The 26,290-nt window shown below is 39.7% G+C and overlaps 1 protein-coding gene across 1 annotated transcript in view; it reads left to right on the top strand.

The window, feature by feature from the left end:
* Positions 1-26,290, top strand: part of LOC137272342 (serine proteinase stubble-like) — an 86,943-nt gene that overhangs the window by 32,789 nt on the left and 27,864 nt on the right. Inside the window, exon 2 of the mRNA XM_067804710.1 lies at positions 8,517-8,691. Coding sequence (XP_067660811.1) covers positions 8,517-8,691 — 175 coding nt within the window. The remainder of the gene's footprint in view (positions 1-8,516; positions 8,692-26,290) is intronic.

Raw genomic sequence — 26,290 nt, 5'->3', positions numbered from 1 at the left:
AAAAACCTTTGATAGTGGGTTGGAGTCCTGGTTCGTAGTGCTTATGCTTTTCAACATGTCTGCTGGTGTCGTCTAAGTGGTGGAAGTAAGAGACTGTATCACCTTGAGCTGTCCCTGAACATTAAGCTGACACACCGTGACGTATCTGGAATCCTGTTCACAACGGAGTTAAACCAAACTCACTCACTATATGCACTCTACGAACCAATGCTTGTCCTTATTCAGCAAAGATCAATGGCTGATACTGGGCTTGACGTAAACGTCCTTCATCCTAAGCTTGCTCGACAAACAAACAGACAATAAAACAAACACAAAATAAACACCCAATACTGCCACAAACAATATGTGTTACTGGAATTAGTCCATTCTGCATTAATGACGTTATGTCATTTTTAATGCACAATTATGGAAACGTGATTTACGGTGTTCTCTGTAATCACACCCTTGATGAGAACAGTCAGCTGATGGTGTCAACAGTCAGTTCGGATACTCAGTATCGTGTGTGTCCACATTTAGTGTTGATGCAGGCTTGACAAATAGACGACACCAAACGATTGCAAAAAGCAACCTGATTCAAAGCTTGTTCCAATTTAGCGAACGTCAATGGCTCATTCTGGGCTTGACGTAAACGTCTGTCTATTTCATCCTAAACGTGCTCAGTAGGGGACGGGTCCGAAGAAACAGTTGCCCAATCGGAGCACCAGAATGTTGTAATGTTTCATGAAACCGATCACAACACCAGCGACACGTGGACAGACATTACTTTGCTGAAGCGTGAGGTTACGGCTTCACACGAGGTCCAATGATTTCATTCCTGTATCGCAGACCTGTCAGATTGCCATTAGGTGTGATTGCGCTCCATACCATAACACTTCTACCACCAAACTGTGGATGTTGAACAACGGACACGTCATCATCACGTTCACCTTGTCGTCTGTACACCCTTGTCCTGCAATCTGAACTGTTCAGATAAAATCTTGAACAAAATACAATCCCAACTTTGTCTCCAGTAGCGGAGATGCTGTCTGCACCAGACAAAACGTAAGTGTCGGCAACGTTGGAGTAACACTGGATGTACTACAGGCAGTGGGGGTCGAATGTTCTGCTCATTCAGTCAGTTTCGTATAGCCCCTGAAGTGAGCCAGGAATGGTCCGAGCAGTCAAACTGACAATCTGGAATCGATCCCTTAGGTCAGTAGAATGTGGTTGTCTTGCCGAACTGACGTTAAGCGTAAACGGCCAGTCCGAGGCAAATCTCACGCATTCCCGTTACGTTTGACAACGTTTCCTTAGAAATCAGACCGTGTTTCGATGGACACCAAAATGTCTGTTGTTTCCGCATTGGACCACTCCAGTCTCCAGCATACACACGGTGCAGAGGCGCTGATTTGCTATGAGGAACGACATGGCTTTCGCCCAGTTAGCTGACATTAACGCGTTTTCCTCAACATTCAGAGGCTAGAGAATAATCAACTGTTCAGCAGTTTTCAGCATGATCTGTGTGAAAGAGCATGCGAAAAGTGAGAAAGTTCGTTGTGTACAAGGTGCAAGTGCCATGCGCGATACATGACATTTTCATGTAAAGTGCTTTGCTACCCTTTCATTGAGGATTATTTTTATCATTTTTCGAATAATGTTTTACAATTTTGTGGCATACACAGTTCCTCTTTTTCCGTTAGTATACATCGGGCGATTGTTTAATGACAGTATGTATTTACTATTCGGATAGATACTCAAACTGTAACTAGCCACACATGGACTAATCGAAATAGGATTTAAAGACATAATGGCCATATTCTAATTTAGTGCGGATTAGTGTTTACTCAGATTAGGCCTACATCAGAAACATGAAAGGTTGTTATTGAAAAAGTTGTGCTTCGAATGAAAAGTATTTTAGTAATAAAAACAAAGAACAATCGAGCCCTAATGTCTCGAACTCGGCTGAGATGAATTAGCGGTTGTGTCAAACTCATCTCGAGGTCCCTGTCGATTTGGTCAAGTAGTATAATTAATGGTGGTTCTGGGAAAGGGTCTAGATCTTTGTTAATGATATTAATTAGTAGTTTAATTAACGGTGGTCCAGAACCACCATTAATTATACTACTGGTCATGTTGGTTCTTGGCCATTTCTATGTTGATGGATGTGTCGAACACTCGGATAAGTCGAACTGTCCCTTGGTCCTTGTTTTCTTCATACAAATATCACAACTACTACTTACACTTACACGACTGGGTCCAGATTTTCGATGTTCTCTCAGCGCTGTGAGAGCCGTAAGGTAATGTTAATGCATGGCACTTAAAACTATCTTAACGCTATGAGAGCTGCGGAAATTTTGGTCCTGGGTAATTGTGCATTTATCTCAACATATGTTTAAGCCTGTGTAGCTGACAGACGGGAAGATTCGTTGAAACCCCTTCAGCCATGAAATAAGAGGAAAGACAAAAGAGGAAAGAGCAGAACAAGAGTATATTCTCCAAAATCTTACAAGATCATATGGAGAACATATATGTGTTTTCATACAATGCACTTTTTCAATTGTTTATGATACACTACGGCTCAGTATCAGGTGATACACAATTTCATATACAATTATACAATTACAACAGGGACAATATGATTAACGTATTTGTATCGGACTGGACAGTTTCTGTATCAAAGGCATATAGCCAGTTTTATCCAGCATATAGCCAGTTTTATCGTCACACTGAAGTTATTTACAAATTGCACTAAATATATTTTCTCATTCTATATTTTGACCATCTGCAAGTTTCAGCCTGGAATCAATTAGTGCATTTCTCTGTTTTGTTAATCAAATAGGTTTTGTCAACAGGATGCTGATCAAATATCATTTTGAACTGAAAGCATGCTTAGAGTATTATTTCCGTTTTGGTGAATTTTAAAGAAGTGTACCATCACTTGAACTTATCCATCTCGCAACTGAACAGTCTACGGAAAACTTTTTTTTCTGACATTTTCCAGTATACCTTTCATTCAAACATCAATAAGAATACCCAAACACCTCGACAATTAGCCATTACATTGTTCACTATATGAGGTCAATTATGTGTGGATCTAATGACCTTACATCAGTAACTTATGATTCATGTTTGATCAGTGCTTTGATGGGATCTACTCTGTGCCCCATTAACCATAAAACATGTTTTAGATAGTCTCACTTTCAGTATGTACTGACAAAATATCGGACGCCTTTCTAAAAAGAGTTTCATTTTTCATACTCTCAAAATCCCAACCCATTTACACAATACATCAATAAAATACATTGGGATTTCAATTTCGCTGGAAGTTTTGAAAATATGAAACATCTTTCTTTTCGCTTGTATAACGCAACTACTAACACCCGTCTTCGTTTGTTAAAGGACTCCGGACCAGAAATGATACGAGGTACTTGGGACTTATCTCTTCTGGGTTGAAATAGACTGGTACCTCAAACTTGTCTCCCGAGGGACTCGTGTTGGGAATAGATCCTTAGCACCAACAGTTCGTCTCGTATGGGATTCTAGGTTAGAATACATCACTAGTACCCAGAACTCATTTTCTTCCCAAAAGGTTTACGTGTCATAGCTTCCTGAGAATCTCTGTTCTAATACGGCCCTTTCATGGTGCGAGAGTTCAGCATTCGTGATTGGTTGCAATCATATTTAGTTGTGCAATCAGCGAATACCGAAAGGTAGATTACATGTACAGTGGAAACCTGATAAGTAAACTTTCAAGGGACTCGTCAAAATTGTTTACTTATCAGGTTTTTTACTTATCCAAATTTATCAATATCTGTAAATGGCAGAGTAACGGACAAGATTTGTAAGTAATATAACATGTTTTATTGCACCGGTCTACTCACTGATACTCCCAAGCTACATATAACAATGAACAACTCATCAGGGCTGGCCTCCAGTTGTCAGTGTATTGTAAACTGCTTACGCCAGCGCAAGCTGTAAGTGGGATGTTTATTTACCTGGTGACTGACATGTCCCCCACGTCGGATTATGTGGTGATCGCTAATTTAGTTATCAGGTCTCGTTTGGTCAGTAATTTACTTCCAGGGACCATGTAAAACGTTTACTTAAGCGGTATTGTTTACTTATCCAATTTAAGTTAACAGGACTCAAATAGTGATGATTAATGAAGAAGTTTGCCGGGACCAAAGAATAGTGTTTACTTATCTCATATGTAATATTGATTTAATACGTTATGAGGGGCTTATGGTGTAAATTGTTGAAAATGATGTCCCATCAGAATTTGTAGCATAACGGTCACACCACAGTGTCAATTTGACATTATGATACAATGTTACCAAACACTCCAATTTTGTTACTCCAGTGCTATTTGTAAGCCCAGTTATGGTGAAGGTCCATCATGTTCCTACTACATAAGGCATTCATTTGGAATATTGCCGTCACCCATTAATATACGAACACAATTGTGTTTCTTGAAAACATTGATTGGGAATTTTAATATACACTACTTTTGTCCAAAACTTCAACAATAATGATATGAAACAAACACAGTAGAATCTGCTTCAGCTCTACATCAGCACCACAATGGAGGCATGAGTCAGCTCACTTCTCTCTTGTGCCACGTTCAGGCAGATGGTAGACCGACGGGCTGTTCATTTGAATCTCACCAATGATACAGTAACTACAGCCCGAATCAGACAGAGTGCACTGTATATAGTATGAGAAAATAGATAAAGTACAAAAAACGTACATAGGGTCACTCCGTCAGGACCAGATACTTTACACGTTAAACTGTACAGCGGTTAGAAAATAGGACACATATCATGGGTGTAAAACTATTCTCCGCTTTTTAAGGATTAAATGGCAGGTTTTGGCAGCTAAAGAACATATTGCATTGTTGGATACAATAAACAAGTTGTTTTGGCATCACATACAGTGAAACATTCGGGCATATAACATAGCACACATGTAAAAGGTTAAACGTTCAGCATTGTATACAGGACAGGCGATTAATACCTGCATTTCGTCCTCACTAGAATTTGGACTATTAAAACCTTTTCTTTCATTAAGTGGTTCATTCTTACATCTACCAATTCAACATTGATAGGGGCGGTGGGGTAGCCTAGTGGTTAAAGCGTTCGCTCGTCACGCCGAAGACCAGCGTTCGATTCCCCAAGTGGGTACAATGTGTGAAGCCCATTTCCTGGTGTCCCCCGTCGTGATATTGCTGGAATATTGCTAAAAGCGGCGTAAAACTAAACTCACTCAACACTGATAGGAACACTGCTACATCCATATTTCGCAAGGGCACCATTGAAGGCGTGACACATGGCGGGTTGGCGTGGTAAACATTTTTAAAAGTGCATTAAAATCTAAGTTTGATGCCAGTAAGCCATCCATTTTTTAGGATTGGTGAGAGCGTGTTGGAAGTTTGCTATACTGAGCATGCGTCAAGTCTACAACCATTCCCCGTCTAGTCAAATATGACTACTCGTCAAGCCTCTCGCCGCGTGCCTGTATTCATCGGAACATAAAAGACGTATTGTTCGCGACATTGCTAGTATAGATGGTCAGCATATCTGGTCATTTATTAACTCACACAAGGAGGTCAGTCAAATATGATCCTTAACCACGTGTCAGGAGATATGAATAGTACATGTGGCATAACATCACCTGCAGCCGGGTTCACATTGAGTAACACAGTCATAGATCCATCCCACACTATTAAGCGATGTTTGAATGCCCCATACAAAGAGAAATGCTATCACTGCTCCAAGAATAGCCTATAGTGGTTCGCGAAAGTATTGTTGTTCTCTGGTTAAATATTTATCAACTTCTATTAGTTGTTAGCACGCTCCGACATCCAGAGGCAAGTATAAATGGATGGTGGTATATAGGAATATCCATTAAACCCTTTTCAACATCCTATATCCTCCCTGCTGAAGGCGAATCCCTTTGTACGATTCCGACTAAAATATGAGCGTTTGTGGTATGAATCATTTTCAAATACAGACAGATTTAATTCAGTAATATTGGTCAACTGGCCGATGCTACAATTGTTGTTACAACATTTTTTGTTGTCACGTGGTACGAAAATAGAAAACCTATATTTAAACATCGTTTCAAACATTTTTGGAGAAAGAACAGTTCAGAAAGTTGACTATTGCTTTAACGGTACATCTGTTTTGTGAATTCAACAATATTTATTTTTGAGATTTACAAGCATTTACAAATCTTTAATATTTCATTCTCAAATCATTATTTTCCGGACATTGTAGCAAAATATGAAATTCATCCTTAGGTACACATTGTGTGCTGTCTTTCAGTATTCATGTTTCGTTTTGTTGCATTCACGTTCAAATTGTGTAAAGAAATTCGGAATTTACAAAACACTTTCAGCATCGTCATATCATATATATAATATACACTTCAGGGTAAAATCCTAATTTTGATCGTAATAGTGATGGTGCTAGGTGTTCGGCGAAAGGTGAGGTATCCTAACGGAAATGTAGTTTTGTCTGCAAAGATTTACATTGAATTGTGGGCAAAATTGAATAATATCCGGTTTTATTTGCATTTCTCCATTTTTCAAACTTTCTGTCTGTCCCACCCTGTAATTCAGCCCGTCCTTTCCAGAGAAGAGAGAAACTGTCTCATCAATATCGCATTTGTGTAAACATAAAATGACGCTAAAGAAAAACAAAACAAAATGACTTGAATAAAAAATGCACTGTAAAGTGCATGCATCTTTGGAGTGTTTGAACCTTGGTTTCAAAGTTGTATCTGACATGCAGACGCGTAACAAGCCGTCTGTTTCGCGTAAGCTTTCCATGTAGATAGTGTTTAGGACTTGCCCAACATTTGTAGCGATAAGCATGTGTAAGCTATGCTCCTTACTTACGAGGCTGTCAAGTGGACCTCAATTTTAGGGTAGTTGCAGATAATGTGATGGTCCTGTACAGTATTGAGAGTTGAAGTGTACTGTACTGAAATTACTTCACAGGGAGAAATGTATTAGCGATCCAATAGGCAGAGGCCTTGACGTCTTTTAGTGGCAATTTAAAAGTTGGTATGATGAGGTTGAAGATTTTTATGGATAGACAACTTCTTTCTTTCAGTAGATGCGACGTTTCGATGTAGATTTTATCAAGCAAAAGATCATCATTTTTTCCATTAAACAAACCACGCCACGAGCCTGGCAGTTCAAACACTGAACGCCATTCTGGGAATTCTGAGAAGTCAAGGTCAAATGGGAAAAGAAACCATTTGATATTGTTTATCTCAACAACTGTTCTAGCCATGTTGTTTGGTGTATCGACGTTGTTCAATGTTGTTGTTATGCGCAGTGATAATCCAATATTTAGTTTACTGATAACTATCTGCAGCATGTTGTCAAAGTATGAAGAGTGTTGAACGTCTAAGTAATTTTTAAATCATTGGCTGTTAACATCAAATGAAAGCCGGACGTGACACCTGTAGAGTTGGGTGGAAGACATTCATTTCATATATTTGTAAAAGTGTTTTATTTCATGTTGTTAGGAATGCTAAATCTTAATACTAACGCATTTCCTTCTCTTACTCTTTTCATTCTGGGATGTGGCCTTTTGAACGTTCCGAAATATATCGTACGTTTTTGTTCCTTCGTTCGTGTTATAAACAGTAACGTGTGAGTTCTTTGAGAGGCAAGTTGTCAAAATGAAAGAAAACTATGATAGTCAGCTTTTTTATTGCAGTCAAGAAGAAGACGATCCAAAGAGCTTCGCTTGCCATGATGTTTGAGTGAAATTTTAAAATTGGAACTTTAAATCCTCATTTCATCTGTTTAATTGAAATTCACGCTGGTTTAATAGCAATTCATTGTTTAAAAGGTTCCTTTGCGAATATAAACTTTGCCTCATTCATTCGTTGTAGATCGGTTATATGTTCGTGTTTGTGTATACTCAGAGAGACAGACATAAGCAAAGTGGAGAGTATACATTCGTTGATAACTCACTAACTCATTATGGTTGCCATATGATAAATGTCGAGTTGTCGAGACAAGAAGAGTTGTGATATTCGACTATAATGCTTATAAATGAGAATGGTTTTACGTCGCTTTTAGCAATATTCCAGTAACATCAAGGCGGGGACGCCAGAAATGGGCTTCACGCACAGTGACCATGTGTGGAATCGAACCGGTTTCTTCCGGTGACGAGCGAACGCTTTCACCGCTAGGCTACCCCACAACCCTAGTGCAGATAAACACTGATCGGACAATGATGTCATACCGTCTTAATGGATATACAGGGTGAATGAAAATCAATTTTGGAGGGTGTGCATCATATTGGGATTTACATAGTTCTATGAAATAGAGTTTAATCCCACCTACTTCAATATCACATGCATGCAGTTATTGCAAGATTATTCGATAATGTATCATTCATTGCATTAAACAGAATTAACTGTTACATAATAGACGAATGCTTTACATGTTACGAAGTTTGTTTATTAAAGAAACACGATATTCTATTTACACCGTGTTGTTTTGTTGTGTATTCCAGAGCAGTGCGGAGTTATGTCAGAGGCAATGATCATCGGCGGAAGTCTATCCCATCCCCGGAAGTGGCCTTGGCAGGTGTCGCTTCAGATCATCGCTGCCGTAGAGCCTTGGCATAGATGTGGCGGGGTCCTTATACACCCCCAGTGGGTGCTCACTGCAGCTCATTGCGTGGAAGGGTAGGTGGTGCTTTTATGTCTTTATAGAAAGTTTGAGTGGATGAGTTTGAGATATCGCTTTTCAGAACAGCATTTCAGCTTCATGAAGGTGGACCGGATGCTTATTGAAAGTCTCAGGCTTTACCACTTCAGTGAAGGGACTCTGTAGAGCTCCCGATTGCGTAGATCGGTGCTCATGCTGTTGATCACTGAATTGCCTGGTCAAAACCATAAGCTTTGGCTATATATCTGGAATGTTGCTGAGTGTGAATATTGCGTTGGTCCCTGCGAGAGCTGGAACCAAGTGTCCAATACTGTCATACAGGGTCACAGAACTTCACCATTTGATAGTTCATTTTGTTGGTACCATCAAAGGTGCACCACATACATTTATTAGTTGAGGATCTGACAAAATTTGATCTTTCGAAACACAGGGTAACAATGAACTCTGTGTGCAAACCAATGAGAAAAATAGTTTATATCATCCATGGTTGTTAGGAGGATAAGATGATATTCACTGCACAATTCATAAGGAGGTTCAGATTCGGATCTGAAACTAACCAATGTAAGCGGCAGAAGTACGTAAAGCTGTTGACAGGTGTTCATAAAATCTTCGAGAGACATTTAAAAGTGGAATGCATACGAAAGGCAAGATTTATGGATATCAACTTCTTTATTCTGAATGACACCTTTCCCAGTGCATGTTTGCTCTTTCAAAAGATGATCATAAGAGTCTCTCTTGTCGCGGCTGAATAGCTTGTCCAGTTTAGAACACGAAGTCCTGTTTTACTCCAAGGAAACGACACACCATATGAGCACAAAAGCTGTAATTTACATGCGACAAAACCGCTCAATACTTCACAAGAAAGGTTCGCCTTATATCATAACAAGTGTTCGTGAAAAAGTCGATTTATCTACACAGTCTGCGTTTTACCTTGTCCCAAAAAGTGAAAGTGTGTGAGAAATAATCTTAAAAAGCGAGTCAACTACATTTGTATTGAATATCACTTTATCTGCACTACATTCAGACTTCTCATTTGGAAGTATTACTAAAACTCACCATAAATATACTCATGGAAAAAATTAAGGGAACGCGTGTTGCTTAGGGCAAGTCAAAATTCCTGTTTACTAAATTCAGCGCCGTGTATTATCATTTTCTTGAAGAGCAGTTCACCTAAACCATAATGCCTTCCATGCACGTACACTACATGCTCGTCAAGTTACTTGCACTTAGATTTACACATTACATGTATGTGAACTGTCAAACACAACGGTTAAAACATTGTTAACATGGCGAGACAGTACTTAACTTTGGCACAGAAATGGGAGGCAATTGGCATGGTTAATGGTGAAAGCTCAGTACGACAGGTTGCAACAACTTTTCACAAGTCTGTTAGCGTGATATCCAGACTTTGGAATCTCTATAGAGCGACTGGTGACGTGAAAATGAGGCGTGGTCGGGGACAGAAAAAGAAAACCACCCCACGGGATGACCGGACCCTACGCCTTATGGCTCTGCGAGACAGGTTCAAATCCTCCTCCAAAATCAATACGGAATTCAGGCGAAGAACAAACATCAGAATTTGATCACGTCTAAAAAGCCGCCGTCCATTGGTTGGAATCAACATGACTGAGCAACACAAGCGCTTGGGACTGCAGTGGGCACGGAACTATGGAGGAAGAACCGTACGTCAATGGAGAAACACCATGTTTAGTGATGAGAGCAGGTACACACTAGACCATAATGACGGTCGAATTCGAGTTTGGAGACGCGTTGGGGAACGTCAGAGTGCCTCCACCATCAAAGAGCATGATCGTTATGGAGGGGGCTCTGTTATGGTGTGGCGCGGGTTTACCTTTATCCACAAAACAAATCTTGTGCGTGTTGATGGCAAGATACCAGGTGTACGATATCGTGACGAGATCTTGAACCCGATTGTGATCCCCTTTGCGCATACAGCAGGGCGAATGTTCGAGTTCCAGCATGACAATACCCGCCCTCACATCGCTCATGTTTTTCGGGACAGACAGAGGGTTGCAGGTGTCCGGGTGTTGCAATGGCCGGCTAAAAGTCCTGACCTTAACCCCATCGAACATCTTTGGGATGTTCTTGGCCGCAATGTTCGGGACAGACCTGTTCAATCCAACAATTTGGATGAACTTTCATGGCTCTCCAGGAACAATAGCGTAGAATTCCGATTGGTACCATCCGTACACTCATTAGCAGCATGCGACGATGCCAAGCAGTTCTCCAGAGACATGAGGAACACACCCGATATTGATTTTCATCATTTGGCATAAGCCTTTTCATTTGTATGCACTTTTCTCTTACTGATTCAAAGATTAAAAGTCACAGCTATTTCATGCGTTCCCTTAATTTTTTCCATGAGTATACGTTTGTAACACGTATCACCCTGAGAAGTGTTATTACCTACGAGGGCGAACATATCGGGGTTCATATTTTTCATACGATGCCCTAGGGCAAAATATCCGTTTGTCATGGTAACGTGACGTCATGAACAATGCCATGACGTTACAAGTCTTCTGTGACGCTGCGTTCTACAACGTTGCGTTCTAGCCAGCCTATGTTTGAAAGTGGATGTAGGTTTATTTTCCTCACGTTAATGACTTCGGTATTAACAAACAGAATATTATATTCGTGTCCGTAACATACCTCATTACCCTTAAGATAATTTTGTGGAATTCTGATTGGTTAATAGCCAAAGCATACGAAACCATTTAGGTGGATTTACCAGGATGTACGAACAGTACATCCCCAAATTTGTCACGTGACACACTACATAGATGGAATGTGGCTGCCAAACGGCTGATCGCTTCGAAATTTTAGATTTGACGTATACAGTTATGAGTATGAACAGAGTAACAAAACTGTTGCCACAATTTCTTATTTGTTTGTGTTAATAAAAGTATAAAAAATATTAATAATAAAATGTTTCTTTGTTTCACTTGCCTTTTAACAAAACCTCAATTTTGATCATTTTTATCATAAACTAAGCTATTCCGAGTTACCCTCCTTTGTGACCCTCCGGAAATATCACGGCGAAATGTTTTGCGGTTCATTCTGCGAATGTTGAGATGTTGTTGTTTAAAGATAAGCTACATTATGAGATCTTAAGGGTAATAGATTCGCCACACGTTGTTTTGAAAGGATGCCTTAGGAACAGACGGAACTTACGAGTGTCTTACAGTCCCGTACACCCTTTCAAAACACCGTGTAACCAATAATGTTTACGACGCTCGTGCCTAAATATCGGTATATCCCTCACTCTATCTAATAATGTTTACGACACTCGTACCTATATATCGGTATATCCCTAGCTCTAACTAATAATGTTTACGACACTCTTGCCTATATATCGGTATATCCATCACTCTAACTAATAATGTTTACGACACTCGTACCTATATATCGGTATATCCCTCACTCTAACTAATAATGTTTACGACACTCTTGCCTATATATCGGTATATCCCTCACTCTATCTAATAATGTTTACGACACTTGTGCATATATATCGGCATATCCCTCACTCTAACTAATAATGTTTACGACGCTCTTGCCTAAATATCGGCATATCCCTCACTGTAACTAATAATGTTTACGACACTCGTGTCTAAATATCGGCATATCCCTCACTCTAAATAATAATGCTTACGACACTCGTGGCTAAATATCGGCATATCCCTCACTCTAACTAATAATGTTTCTCACTCTAACTAATAATGTTTGCGACACTCGTGGCTAAATATCGGCATATCCCTCACTCTAACTAATAATGTTTACGACACTCGTGGCTAAATATCGGCATATCCCTCACTCTAACTAATAATGTTTGCGACACTCGTGTCTAAATATCGGCATATCCCTCACTCTAACTAATAATGTTTACGACACTCGTGGCTAAATATCGGCATATCCCTCACTCTAACTAATAATGTTTACGACACTCGAGTCTAAATATCGGCATATCCCTCACTCTAACTAATAATGTTTACGACACTCGTGTCTAAATATCGGCATATCCCTCACTCTAACTAATAATGTTTGCGACACTCGTGTCTAAATATCGGCATATCCCTCACTCTAACTAATAATGTTTACGACACTCGTGTCTAAATATCGGCATATCCCTCACTCTAACTAATAATGTTTACGACACTCGTGTCTAAATATCGGCATATCCCTCACTCTAAATAATAATGCTTACGACACTCGTGGCTAAATATCGGCATATCCCTCACTCTAACTAATAATGTTTCTCACTCTAACTAATAATGTTTGCGACACTCGTGGCTAAATATCGGCATATCCCTCACTCTAACTAATAATGTTTACGACACTCGTGTCTAAATATCGGCATATCCCTCACTCTAACTAATAATGTTTACGACACTCGTGTCTAAATATCGGCATATCCCTCGCTCTCGCTCGGGAAACACCAACATTTAGACACTCGTGTCGCAAACAGTATGACATGGGCACTCGGTTAATATCCTCTATTTATTTCCCATATGGTGAAACTAGTGTCATATATATGATATGTGCACAAATCACTTCTGACTAGTAACCATTGTTTCTCTGTGTCGTCGTCTGTGACGTCATTAATGGACTGAAAGTGACATCGACTGTGGCGTCATTAAAAAATTGATCTTAACGTCAATGAACATTTCTTTACGATGTTTTTTTCTACAGAAATGTACATGAATAGATTGCATGATAGGACCAATACGAAACTCGTGCAAACTTGTGTATTTCACACTCGTTCCGCGTAGGTCGCATGACACACGTGTTCGTGTAAAAATCTCAATTTATGTAATTTTATAGTGTGGCACTATCAATACCCTACCCACGCACCACATATTATGGATAGTTGCTCCTGAAGGACAGCAATAAAAATATCAAGACTCACAATTACACTTCGACACAAAGTTAACTTTAATCTTTCCAGAAATGCAATGTAAGTCTATAGGTCACATTTATCAATTAAGCAGAGTCATGTCCCTTTGTCTCATTTGGATCCTGATTCGTGCTGATTGAGTGTCACGTTTTGTCAGCATTTTACTTAGGTGTGCGTATTTCTCACCTAGTGGTATACTTCCGACACCTGAATCTGTTTTGATAGTGTCTCGGTTGTTTTAATTTTTTATTTTAATATGAAGTCTGTTCAACAAAGCAATATAAACTACATGTAATAACCAAATGCTACTGCACTATTCTATTGATTTATCAGTATAAATAACGATATCTCTTTAGTGTTCATTCTAAACAATGCTCACAAGAATCTATCAGCCAATCATATTTCAGTTCCATATTCAACAATATATGCCAAGTAAAATTGAATACAGATTGAATATATCATATCAGTGAAATACAACGTCTTGAACATTAACAATGGCGCAATGTGTATAGTTCCCTCCGCCAATGAGAACAGTTCGGTGGAGCAACCAATCGTGTGTGAAAAGTGTGAATTATCATAACTTAGATATAGTACATACACTTTGTTGATACGCACAAGCAACGTTAGCATAACTGTTACGTTATGTAAACGATAATTTAATTAAAAGCTTTCATTACAGCAAAAAAATTCAGTCCAAAGCCTCTGCATGTCAAAGAAATGTCATAAAGTAATAATTGTATTTATTTATCAAATCATCTACTAATTACTGCATAGTATGTCCAGTGGCAATACACAACAAAGGGACAGTATCTTATCCAGTGGCAGTACAATTGCTGGTGGGGTGGGGTGGGGTGGGGTGGGGTGGGGTGGGGTGGGGTGAGGTGAGGTGAGGTGAGGTGAGGTGGGGTGGGGTGAGGTGAGGTGAGGTGAGGTGAGGTGAGGTGAGGTGAGGTGAGGTGAGGTGAGGTGAGGTGAGGTGAGGTGAGGTGAGGTGAGGTTTAACGTCTTACTTCAGAATATTCCGCTCATATGATGACGTGCATGCGTGTGTATGTGTGGCTGCTTGAATTAGCCCAGACTTGGGCTGGTTTCAAAGTGCCAGCTCGTCTGAGATACCATGCGGTAGTTAAGCATGGATACCCTACTCAGACGCAGTATACTGTCTCCCAGCCGACCAGTCCTTGATGTACCCATTAATGCCGAGCGCAAGGCATTGAACGACAAGTACCATATTTTAACCTCTTTTGGAAAGATGCGGTCGGGGATCGAACCCGCGATACTCGGTTCTCCAAGCGGACGCTGTAACCACTGATAACGAAGTCGGTACTTACAATAGAAGTACATGTATAAACACAGTAACAGTAGTGATGGCAGTTAGGACTGTAACGACGTATCGAACGATCGATGGACTGCAGTTGTTGAGACTCCAATAGCAATTAATCGATGTTTCAGATGAAAAGCGATCGATGCATCCATAGTATGTGTGACTATCGGTAGTTCAGGACTTGATTTCCGTTGATAAATGCGCATTATAAAATACACGATGTTTGGGTGCAGACTTGCAGCTTCATTGAGTGTATGTTTTACCTGTTTACTTACTTGATCTGGGTTTCAAGTTTTTTGTCAGTTATTGAAACTGAAACTATTTCAACTTTTTTTGTTCTTTGTTTCACACAAATCAAGCATTCACCAGGGAAATGACTTCAAATGAGATAATGCAAGGAGGGAACATATATTGCAATAGTATTGCAACGGAGGCATGCGTTTGGCCCCTTTCTTTCTGTAAGCTTCCACACATTAACGTCTTAGCTATGTTAAAACGTCCAGGTTACACTTGCCTCCAAAAACGTAACTTCCACACCACTGTTTGTACTAAATAGTAATACATTCCTGACAATATATTTTTGTCAAAACACAATGTTGCGATATTCTACTGAAACATGCAGGAGCAAATTTCAACAGTGTTTAGCAACTTACGATACCATATTACAGAAAAAGGAAGGTTGGTCATAGAGAAAACATTCGTAGGTAATTTAAGGAGAGAAACTGCTTACAACGGTCATTAATGGTATCGTCTGATCATGGGGTTTCAGACGTCACATAGACATTGTGAGGTGAAGTGGGGTTTATCGTCGTATATAAGAATGTGACGACGTACATGTGTGTGTATGCGTGAATGCTTGTACGAACCCGGGCTTAAGCTGGTTTTATAGTGCTAGCTATGTCATAGAGATATCGTGCCGCAGTGAAGCATGAATACCCCACTCAGACACATTATGCTGACTCCGAGCCGACCAGTCCCTATTGTACCCAGTAATGCCTAGTGCCAGGCATGGACCAAACAAGTACCATGTTTTAATATCTTTTGGAACCCGTGGATCGAACCTGCGACATTCCGCTGTCCGGGTGGACGTTCTAGCCACTACACCACGGAGGCGGTCATATCGTCTATGAAAAGTTAATGCCACAATTTACAATTCATAGATACAGTAACATATGTTCCCAAGCGTAGGACCTCAAATATCATGATAATCAATATTCATGGTAAGCATGATACCATATTTTACAAAAATGGAAATAATGTTTGCAGATTGATCTCATCCAATCAACTTGTGTTAGTGCATCAGCGATAAAGTTTTGCTTTAAATATGTTCATGTCTAAATCAAGGCCCTGCAAGGACAAGCTCGAGCTGGTATGAGTGTTGTTTTTCGATTAGTCGATTGTGAAGGCTGTAACAAAACACTCCTAATTGTTGGAAAACCAACACCAGAGCAAAAGACTCTTGTTCAGTGCTTATATTATGTATCTGCTGTTTGCCAAAAGTTCTTGGAAAAAGGATAATACAGCATGCTAGCGTTTTAAAAAGGCATTTTCAGCATGTTAATGGAACCACCAAGTGCACAAGAGTTTTACAAAACTGACTATAAAACATTTAGACACAAAAGTCGTTTCAGCACCTTTTTGTTGAGGGAAAAGATTGGAGAGATGTCAGCTTTGTATGAATGGGTTCAATCATACATTTCTCTATGATATGGACTAGGCCAAATTTTCATTTCACTGAGTTTACTCTCGGCTGGTCACTATGTGGTTGAAACATGCGATGATGAATGTTAGCTCAGTACTGGTAATGTAGCTTCAGTTAACCTCTCGAAGAAATCAAGAATCGTATCCTCCTCTATGAAATAGGTGATGACATATGCGATGTCTGATTTGGCGCCCTCTGGTTTGGTTGCATTGTCATTGATTACACGGTTAAAGATATATGAAGGGTACCTCAGCCTAAATGACACATTTTTGTATACATAAGGCTCATGAAAGGCTGAGACCCACTGGCATGCATAATCAGTTGACTTAAAATGATGTGCATTGGTCTAAACTGATGTATAGCATGTTCGAAACCTGAAGTGACACAATGCTTCAACCTAACCTATGTTGGTCCATACCGAAGCAACAAGAATATCTGCTAGTCTATCTCGTCATCAAATTTCTATTCATGAAAGCAAAGTAGAATTCTGAAAGTTTCAATACGAATTTACAGCTCAAAGTCTTCTACATGTAAGTTCCCGACTCTTTTCATCTAAAATGTCTAAATTATGAGCACAACCCCTTCAAAACGCAACACAGATCGAGAGAATCACAAATATATTTTCAATCTAAATCATAACTGGAGTCTTTGTTAGAAGAAACTGACTTAAGCATAGCACGTGCAGTAACACTTGCTTCTGAAGTTGACAAATCCCACGATGTTAAACAAACATGTTCTCTCTGCCACATTATTCCACTTCGACATTTGCAAATCATTAACAGAGGGAGTTTCAAAATCACAAAAAGGAAAGGCTTTTCCTCTCACACAACCTCGGTGTTTGCTGATACCCCTTTAGAAAGTATACAAATGCTATGAAAAGCAGAGCATGAACAGCAGCACCAGTTATCCCTAAAACGGTAAAGAGCGGAAACTTGTTCACTTTCATGGGATAAAAAGACTTGTACTAAAGAAGGGTAAGTACTGTAAGTGCAAGAGCGGATTAAATTATGTCCGCAAAAGACCTCATATCCTGCACCAGAAACTGCTCTTGCGTTCACTGGAGTCTTTTTTTAAAGAACATCTTTTTTCACAGAGCAAGCCCTAAAACTCACTCAGTTGATATGTTCAGACATCAGTTAATATCTACATGTAAGCTCCGACTAAAATGAAGATGGTCCATGAAGATTCTTGGAATCACTTGAGCAGATCTTGACCTTTAGCCAAATTCTTGAAAACCGTGACTAACTCTATGAGTTAACGGATAGACATCATCAAAGTAGCTGCGTGTTGTAGCTGATCAATTCCGATCATGGAGATGTGACATAATGTCCCTGACAACTCATTTTAAAATCCTCCTGCTGAACCAAGTGTCACAAACTATCAAAATTACCACTCTCCTCGTCAGACGTAATCCACAAATCAAACAGAACGCAATGAAAGCAGAACCACCACTTTTCATAGCATGTAAACTTTCCTCTAAGCTTCAGGAACTAACATATGAACCTTTAACACTGTAAGCTTTACCCTATGATAAACCTGTCAGTAGCTGAGGCAAAGTCAACTTCCTGAGCTTTACCGTAACTTACACTTTACAGCAAAATGGTCCTGGGGCCTTTTCAAAATGTAAGTGAAACATCGAGTTTAGTGAAAGGTTGATGTGCTGGAACGATATCACCACTGAGAAAGATTTGTCTACTTGATTGATTAATCATCTTCGGTTTTCTAAGCCATTTTTCCAAAACAATTTTGACTCTTTTAGATTCAAACCTCTTTAAAGCTAAAACCTGAATTGTGTTTCAGTCGACAAAGTCTCGTCGTCCATGTAGGTTATCACAGATGTATTAGCCTAAAGCACACCCTATTTCCGTTTGTAATGTATGACTGATTCGTCTAGCTGATATTTGTCGAAGGTAGAGTGAGTGAGTGGGTTTAGGTTTACGCCGCACAATTCCAGCTATATGGCGGCGGTTTGTAAATAATCGAGTCTGGACCAGATAATCCAGTGATCAGCAGCATGAGCAGCATCGATTTCTGCAATTGGGAACCGATGACAAGTGTCAACCAAGTCAGCGAGCCTCACCATCCGATCCCGTTAGTCGCCTCGTATGATCAGCATTGTCGCTTGTTTTGGCAAGCATGGGTTGCTGAAGGTCTATTCAGAGGCCGTCGAAGATAGAGACTCACTACGTGAGTGACTGGCTGATATGCTTAGATGCATTAGACCCCATAGTGATTGATGGCGCCACACAATATTGAATCATACAATATTGATAAATCTTTTTTGCAAAACAAGCAATTTCTATCCCCTAAATACTGCACTGGAAGCACTGGATCCAGTGCCAGTACGTATTTTACTTGCAGTACAATTATAATTTAATTATTTGAGGCAACAGCAATGGTAACAAAAATAAGTCAATGAGGATAATATTCATTCTGAAACACCAGCTGCTGATATAGGCTTTTGTTGGAAGTCCAGGGTAGAAAGATAACCTTCACACAAGTTAAAGGTGTAGTCTGATGACTGTGGTGGAATCTATTTCGAACCGTCACTCTCATTCTCTTCTCACAGAGGTTACTTGTCATATCTTCATGCGAACCTCTGTTCTAATACGGCCATATTTGCCAGTCGCAACACGAATTATCTCTCTTCTTTCTGTGACATCAGAACACGCGTTACATCAATCTGGATCCAACTTGACTAATACAAGCAAATATGGCACCTCAAATAACACTCTTCAGCCGGGGACTTGTGTTGATGTGACACAAAATACAATTAATGGCCAGCTGGTCAACGAAGGCGATGGCGACACCATTGATCCGCCCTTACATGACTGAGTTTTGTCTAGAAGAAACGTTTGCGTATCGCAACCTAGACAAGGTCCTAATTTTTCAGATGCATGCGGAAATTACCGAGGGCTGGCGAATGATCACGATTGAAATAACGTCTCTGATTGCCCAACTAAATCTGATTGCAACCAATTACTAATCCTGACCACTCGCGCCATGAAAGGACCACAGAGGTTCGTAGGAAGATATGATAAGAATCCTCTGTGGGAAGAGAGTGCGTCACTCTTAGCAACGTTTATCTTTGTTACTTTTGATTCAGGCACCAATCACTAAACATAAGTACTGTACATGTACTGGGAAATCGTAATCCAAAACATTATATACACTACCCAAAAAAGTAAACGCATCGAAAATGTTGTATTTTCAAACATGTATAACAAATAAACTTTATTGCATGAAATTATACACCAGTTTAGAACACGGCAATGGCTATACAACCAAGTGGATCCTTTAGACAACGGAAACTGTGAGTGCGATGGTGGCGACATAGCACGACCCCGACGTCGGGTTTCCTTTCTCTCAGACCAATGTCTTTCAACCTGTTCCGTACAGTTTGACCGAATATCTTCTGAAGTCCAGGCACCGAAGCTGCTGTGCTCTCACCCATGGCTGTACCATCACGCAGCTGTAGTACCCGGATGACCGATCTTGGGCTGCAGTATTAACTCGAAGTAAACCTTTACGGGGACGGTCATTTCTTATACCTGTTTGGTTGCAACGTGCTGTAAGCCATGATATCTTGTTCAGACTAAAATGAAGACGCCTGGCAACAAAAGATTGGTAATTTCCAGTATGCATTCTTTCAATGGCGATGTTTAGTGTCGCAGAGTCAAGAAGTGACGTAGTGAATATACTCCTTCAAAATGAATGCCAGTTTATGTAGGTAATTTGGATTGTATAGCCAGACAGGGAATGGTCTTTGCTGCACAGTTTCAACTGGAAGGTGATTTCTGTAGCATTGTGGCGATGCTTTTCTAATCCTTGTAAGAAATCTCATCAAAATCAACATTTTCAGATAAAATCGATTCTTTACGTGAGCAATTGTGTAAAAGCATATTGTTGCATATTTTGATGATTGTTTGAACACAATAGGTAATTCACAGATTTCAAAAACACAAATCACCTGTGCATGTCTTTTTGAGGACAGTATATTTTACATTTGACCACTTTCTTAATGACAGTATCCAACCAGTATGCAACGAATTGACCAATGTACCGATTCACAAAATGATGCAATTATATCTCGACTAATAGTATCGTTTAGTTAACCTATATCCCAACCATATTCTAACCAGCAATGTCATCACGGTGTCTAGAAGTTAGAATATGTTACTTATCTCAGTGCATGGTATAACAAACGATAAATATGTGTGTGTAGAAAATGGAAAACATGATCAGTCTTGTGTTCAACCGGTTGGGCAAAACATATCAGTAATGACTCTATTTTTCAAAACGGATGTTTGCATACACAAGCCATCAGAATTATGAGCGCAAATTCTCTACGCTGGGGGAGACTCACATTTGTTGACTGATATTATAATTTTATTCAGTTTCATGTTATGTTTTACCTTGTTCTTTATACATTGTTCTCGGAGTACTGAAATGGTTTTAATGTCCTGGAAATAATATCATTTATGCTTCACATTTGCCTTCACATACTGGCGAATTCTCATAATATTTCCCTACCGCAAATTATCACAAGCAGGTTACAGTTAATGGCGATAAAATTAGATGTGAAATACCGCTCCTCTACTCTGGTTCAAAATAGCATTTGTCCTTACATTGCGTCAGCGAAAAAGTGTAAGTTTGCACACGCCGCGAACACCAGAATGTTTATACTTTCAATCACGAAATGATTCATTTTAAACAATGTATTTTTCTTTCAAAGGTGTTTTCAGCTTGTCTAGCTGTGTGAACGACTTTGAATGCTTTCCATACTGGTGATTCTTTTATTGATACAATACATGATCATACATAAACCATGGGGGTCGTTGAATATACAGTGACCGTGTTTGGCAGCTTGACACCTGAGAGTTTCAAGGACGTCAGTCCTACCATCCAGCAAAAGCACACATTATACATGTGGTCTTACCTTAGGCAAGCGAGTTCGAAATCGCCTCTGTTCACCCAGCAGAAAATGGTTACCTGATGGAGTAAGTGATGAGACTGTTAACTTTCTAGCGACAAACGTCCGGAGTAATAATGATCAGATTGTGCGCCTGAAGCAGGATATATAACCTGGAAAGGCGCGTTATAATATCCTTATTATTATTGCTTCATCGAGCCACAATGAAGTGTAATTATTTTCTTGGTTCACGTTATCACTTCTGAGATTTATATAGTGGGAATTTCCATATGTTTTCCATATATCATATAACTGGTCATTTTAGGATGGCATACTTTGATTGGTATGATACTTGCTGTAATACGTCTGTGGTGGTATTCATAAAAGAACTTAAGTCTTGAAAACAACTTAAGTTTGGACTTAGTTTCTTTAGGAATACCACCCCTGATTGTGGCGTCAAAAACGGGTCATGATATAGTCACAATTGTACAATCGACTCCTCTTTTAGCTGATATTTCTTTTGGACTTGGAAGGGTTTTTCGTATGTCTCTAGAAAGGGATGAGAAGTTCTGTTTCGGGGCACCCACATCGAAGTCGGTAGTGTTTGTCTCCCTTTTCAAGGTATCAAACGTTGGCCAAACTACAAACATACCTTGTCTGCACAATCGGTGTCGAGTGTCATTCGACATTCAGTTAATCTGTGTTTAGTTGCCTCAGTAACACCACCAGTTGGGTAGCCGTGGTGTTCAAAATATTCGCTTGTCATTCTAAACGTCCGACTTCGATTCTCACGACGATGGAACGTGTGAGCTATTACTGAAAGTCACCCTCGCTTACTGAAAATCACCAGTATGTCATGGGTCTCATGTAACATCAGTTAGGCCAACAGTTCTCCCAACACATTTTGGAGATTACAATGAAGCAATTACCTTAAGTCCATTTAGATGGGTTGGTTGGTTTGTTGTTTTCCGCCGCACTGAGGAATATCCCAGCTCTATGGCAGCTGTCTGACAATAATCGAGTCTAGACCAGACAATCCATGGATACGATGACGTTTGTCAACCAAATTTGCGAGCCTGACCACCCGATCCCGTTAGTCACCTCTTAGGATAAGCATGGGTTCCTGAAGATCAGTACTAACCCGGATCTTCACGAGTTTTTACAAAAAACTGTTGCATATCAATTAGGCTAAGTAAAAATGTGAACATCGGTACGTTACTTTTATTTGTAGGCGTAACAATTTCTTATTGCCAGCTACAAAAAATAATTCTGTCCACTATAAGAATGAGTGTCTGTAAGAACAAGTGTGACTGAATCTAGAACTCATTAACACGTGCTAAACTTCCCAAGCTGTATTTCTGAGGGGAACAGTTCTTGCTTGAAAACGGTGTTAGAATCTACACCGAAACGTTGCATCCACTGCAAGAAAGAAGTTGTCTATCCCTGGAAGTCTTCATCCTCAAAGTCCTCGTCACTTTTGAAAAAAAATGTGCCGAGAAACAATGAAGTTTTTTTTATGCAGCCTCAGCTGTGATACAACAAGACTATGAATATGGTATGATTAGCGGTTTACAGTTTACTGTTATCAAGTGCACTCAAGGACTGAGCGTTCACTCTAAACATTCGAGTATCGCGCTCGGGAAGAGGTTCTAGTTTTCACGATGAATCCGGAAATTACCGAGATCTTTCGACCGATCACTTTTGAAGCAAGGTCGATGATTGCACTACTAAATCTGATTGCTTCCAACAACGAGTCTTGAATTCTCGCACCATGAAAGGGTCGTATTAGAACAGAGGTTTCGTAGGAAGACGTGAGAAGTAACCACTGTAGGAAGAGAACGTACGTCATGATGCGAGGAATAAAAATATTACGGTGTATATTCAGCTGTGTTGTAGGTATTATTATATTTGTTGTTATGTAAGTGTTCCGAAAGTGTATTTTCTGTAATTTGTATTATTATTGATTAAGTGATAGTTTTTATTGGGTCACAATGTTTAGAGTCTTGAGTGATAGTAATTATAGGTCACATTTCGTGTCACAGTAATAGTGTTTTACCGTTTACCTTTGATCTTTCTTCTGAACATATACTGACATCCTAAAGAAACACAACACGGAAACACACGTTTAGTCTCCCTGGTAGATGAAGAAAAGAACTTGTCACTGCTGACACTGGAAGTGTTTATTAAAGATGGAAACACATGAAAAATCACTCATTATTTAGTGCAACCTTAAAACAGTATTTCACACTTGCTCAAAACTTCCATACTCAGTAATAGATGTAAGTGAGTGGGTAATATTTCAGCTGTATGGAAGCGGTGTGTAAATAGTCGAGTCTGGGCCTGAGAATCCAGTGATCAACAGCATGAGCATTGATCTGCGCGATCGGGAGCCGATGGCATGTCTCAACCAAGTCAGGCAGCGTGATCACTCGATCCCTTCAGTCGCCTCTTACGACAAACATAGTCGCCTTTTGTGGCAAGCATGGGTTGCTGAAAACATAATTTGGAAACGCTGACAGTAATGGATGTCACACAGCTACAAATCTTCGTCTCGTCACTGAGCTAGGCATCTTTATGAACGCTTTCGGTGTCTGATACACATACCCGTTATTCGGTTGAGCCCCAGCGAAAAGTTTTCACTCAGTCTCGCCCAACACATACCTTTTCGGCGCAGGTTCCGCAGACGACAATGGCAAGATAAGGAATGGTTTCTTTTGCTGAAGAAAGTCTTGCTGTTTAGCAGTATGAGGTAGTGAATTATCCTGTTGCAAAAAGTGAAGGGTGTCTTTGATGCTGGCTTCAGCCTCTTCCTTGAATGAGTGGGGATAATGAGACGGTCTTGGGTCGCGGTCATGACACATGACTGCACAAGGCATGGTCGGTCGTTGTGCTAGTTTGTCATGGGCAGTTTTAATGACCTGACGATTATTGAATTGTGACAATTAAACGTTCTGGCCACTTGGCGTTTAGACACATCAGCCTCGTGAAACCCAACAACTCTTTCTCTTTCAACAATTCATAAACGTGTAGCTGTGAAATCAGCAGTTTAGAGCTGTTCCAATTTACAAGGTGCACATTAAAACAACCATTTATGAAATTAAGTGATATCGAGGCTGTAGGTGTATTTCAAAAACTGAGAAACCAAATATTCTTGTCATCTTATGGCACCGTACTTTCAGTCTTACTTTCATTGTATCTGTAGCCCTTAATTTGCGTGTACCACTACATTCTGACCAACCTGTTTAGCCTTTCATATGTGAATCCTTGTTGCGAACCTTCATATATTAACTTGGCTGTAAAGTCTATCCATTCGGAAATCACTCATAAAGGGTTCAATGCATAAACTACCAATACTAGGGTTTCTTAGTCATGCATTCGGCCCAATCTTGGCTCTCATTAAGCGTTATGGGGCCCTTTTCTCGAAACATTCGTAGCCCTAAGAATTCTTAACTTTGATCGTAGCCAATGTGTTAAGAAAGGGCTGAAGAGGTTCGTAGAGCTACGAACGTTTCGAGAATCGCTTGCTTGGTAACTGAAAAACCAAACATGTCCACTGCTGTAATATAAACCTTACAGACAGTCATATGGTCATGTAAGTATGTTTATATGCTTAAGGAAACGAATAAGGGGACACATGAAAGTACAAGCGTTCCTTTATTTATTTCCGGAATTAGTTCCAGTGCAATACATACCTTGTAGAGAAACCCGAAAGAGAATAAAGGAACAGTGGTATTTTAACATGTTCCCTATTTCACTTCCATGACTATAACACGTGATGTGCAATTATTAGTTTTGTACCAGTTATGTGAAATGTTTACATCCTTATAAACATTGGCAGTAGAAGATACACAGCAATGCACATGTAACTTAGTGTAGGCCGAAAATCCATGAAAATATTGACAAACAGTTGATTCTGGCAAAGGGAATTAACACACCTATTGACAAAGGCATTGTCGTATATACTCTGCTACTACGTTTATTGTTTTTGTTTTATGTTTCCTTCAAATCCTGTTTTGGTAGGCGTCCTCTGATCCATTGCCGAGTGAATACATACATAGAGTATAACACAACCAGTCCCAGCAGTTACTTGGCATCGTCATGGTTTGTCTGCTACGGGGGAGGGTTCCTACAGAATGGAAAATATCCACTGTATACACACAAAGCATGTAGAGAACGCGTGTAAATCCCGTAAAATCGTATTTTGTTTAAATTGTGATGTTTTTCTTAAATGTCTTCCGAAATCGTGTGTGCTGAACCAGTTAAATTTTTGTGTTCCAATTTTTGTGTTTCTGTTTAACGTTAGCGAGAGATAAAAGAGAATAGTGATTCTGACTCATAAAAGGGCTTAAGGCTTGGCTATTAGGGTAATCAGACGACCCTGAAGCTGTACCAATCAATGCATGATGTGCGCCACACTCAGATTATTTGCAGGTTGCTGACATATCGCTGGAATATGGCTTCTGTCGTGTTGTGAAACAAACAAGCAGACATTTAAACAACTATGATATGAATGCAGGATAATCACACATGGATGTTTAGTGTCTTGTTTTGTTTTGCGAAGCTCTGTTTACAGAGCTCATGAAATCGTGTTAATTGTCAACTGTCGAATGCTCTTGAAATGTTGCAGTTTTGAATCATATTTATAAAACAGATGAACACAAACAATTTGTTTTCAGTTTGTTTCAATTTGGGTTTTTTTATTTGTTTTAAATAGAAATGAAACTGGACCAGCAGAATAATTGCATGTGCTGCTGTTGGTTAAA

The sequence above is a fragment of the Haliotis asinina genome, chromosome 2, assembly GCF_037392515.1.
Source record: "Haliotis asinina isolate JCU_RB_2024 chromosome 2, JCU_Hal_asi_v2, whole genome shotgun sequence".
NCBI lineage: Eukaryota > Metazoa > Mollusca > Gastropoda > Lepetellida > Haliotidae > Haliotis > Haliotis asinina.
The sequence above is the reverse complement of the archived record's forward strand: the minus strand, read 5'-3'. Positions and strand labels throughout refer to the sequence as shown.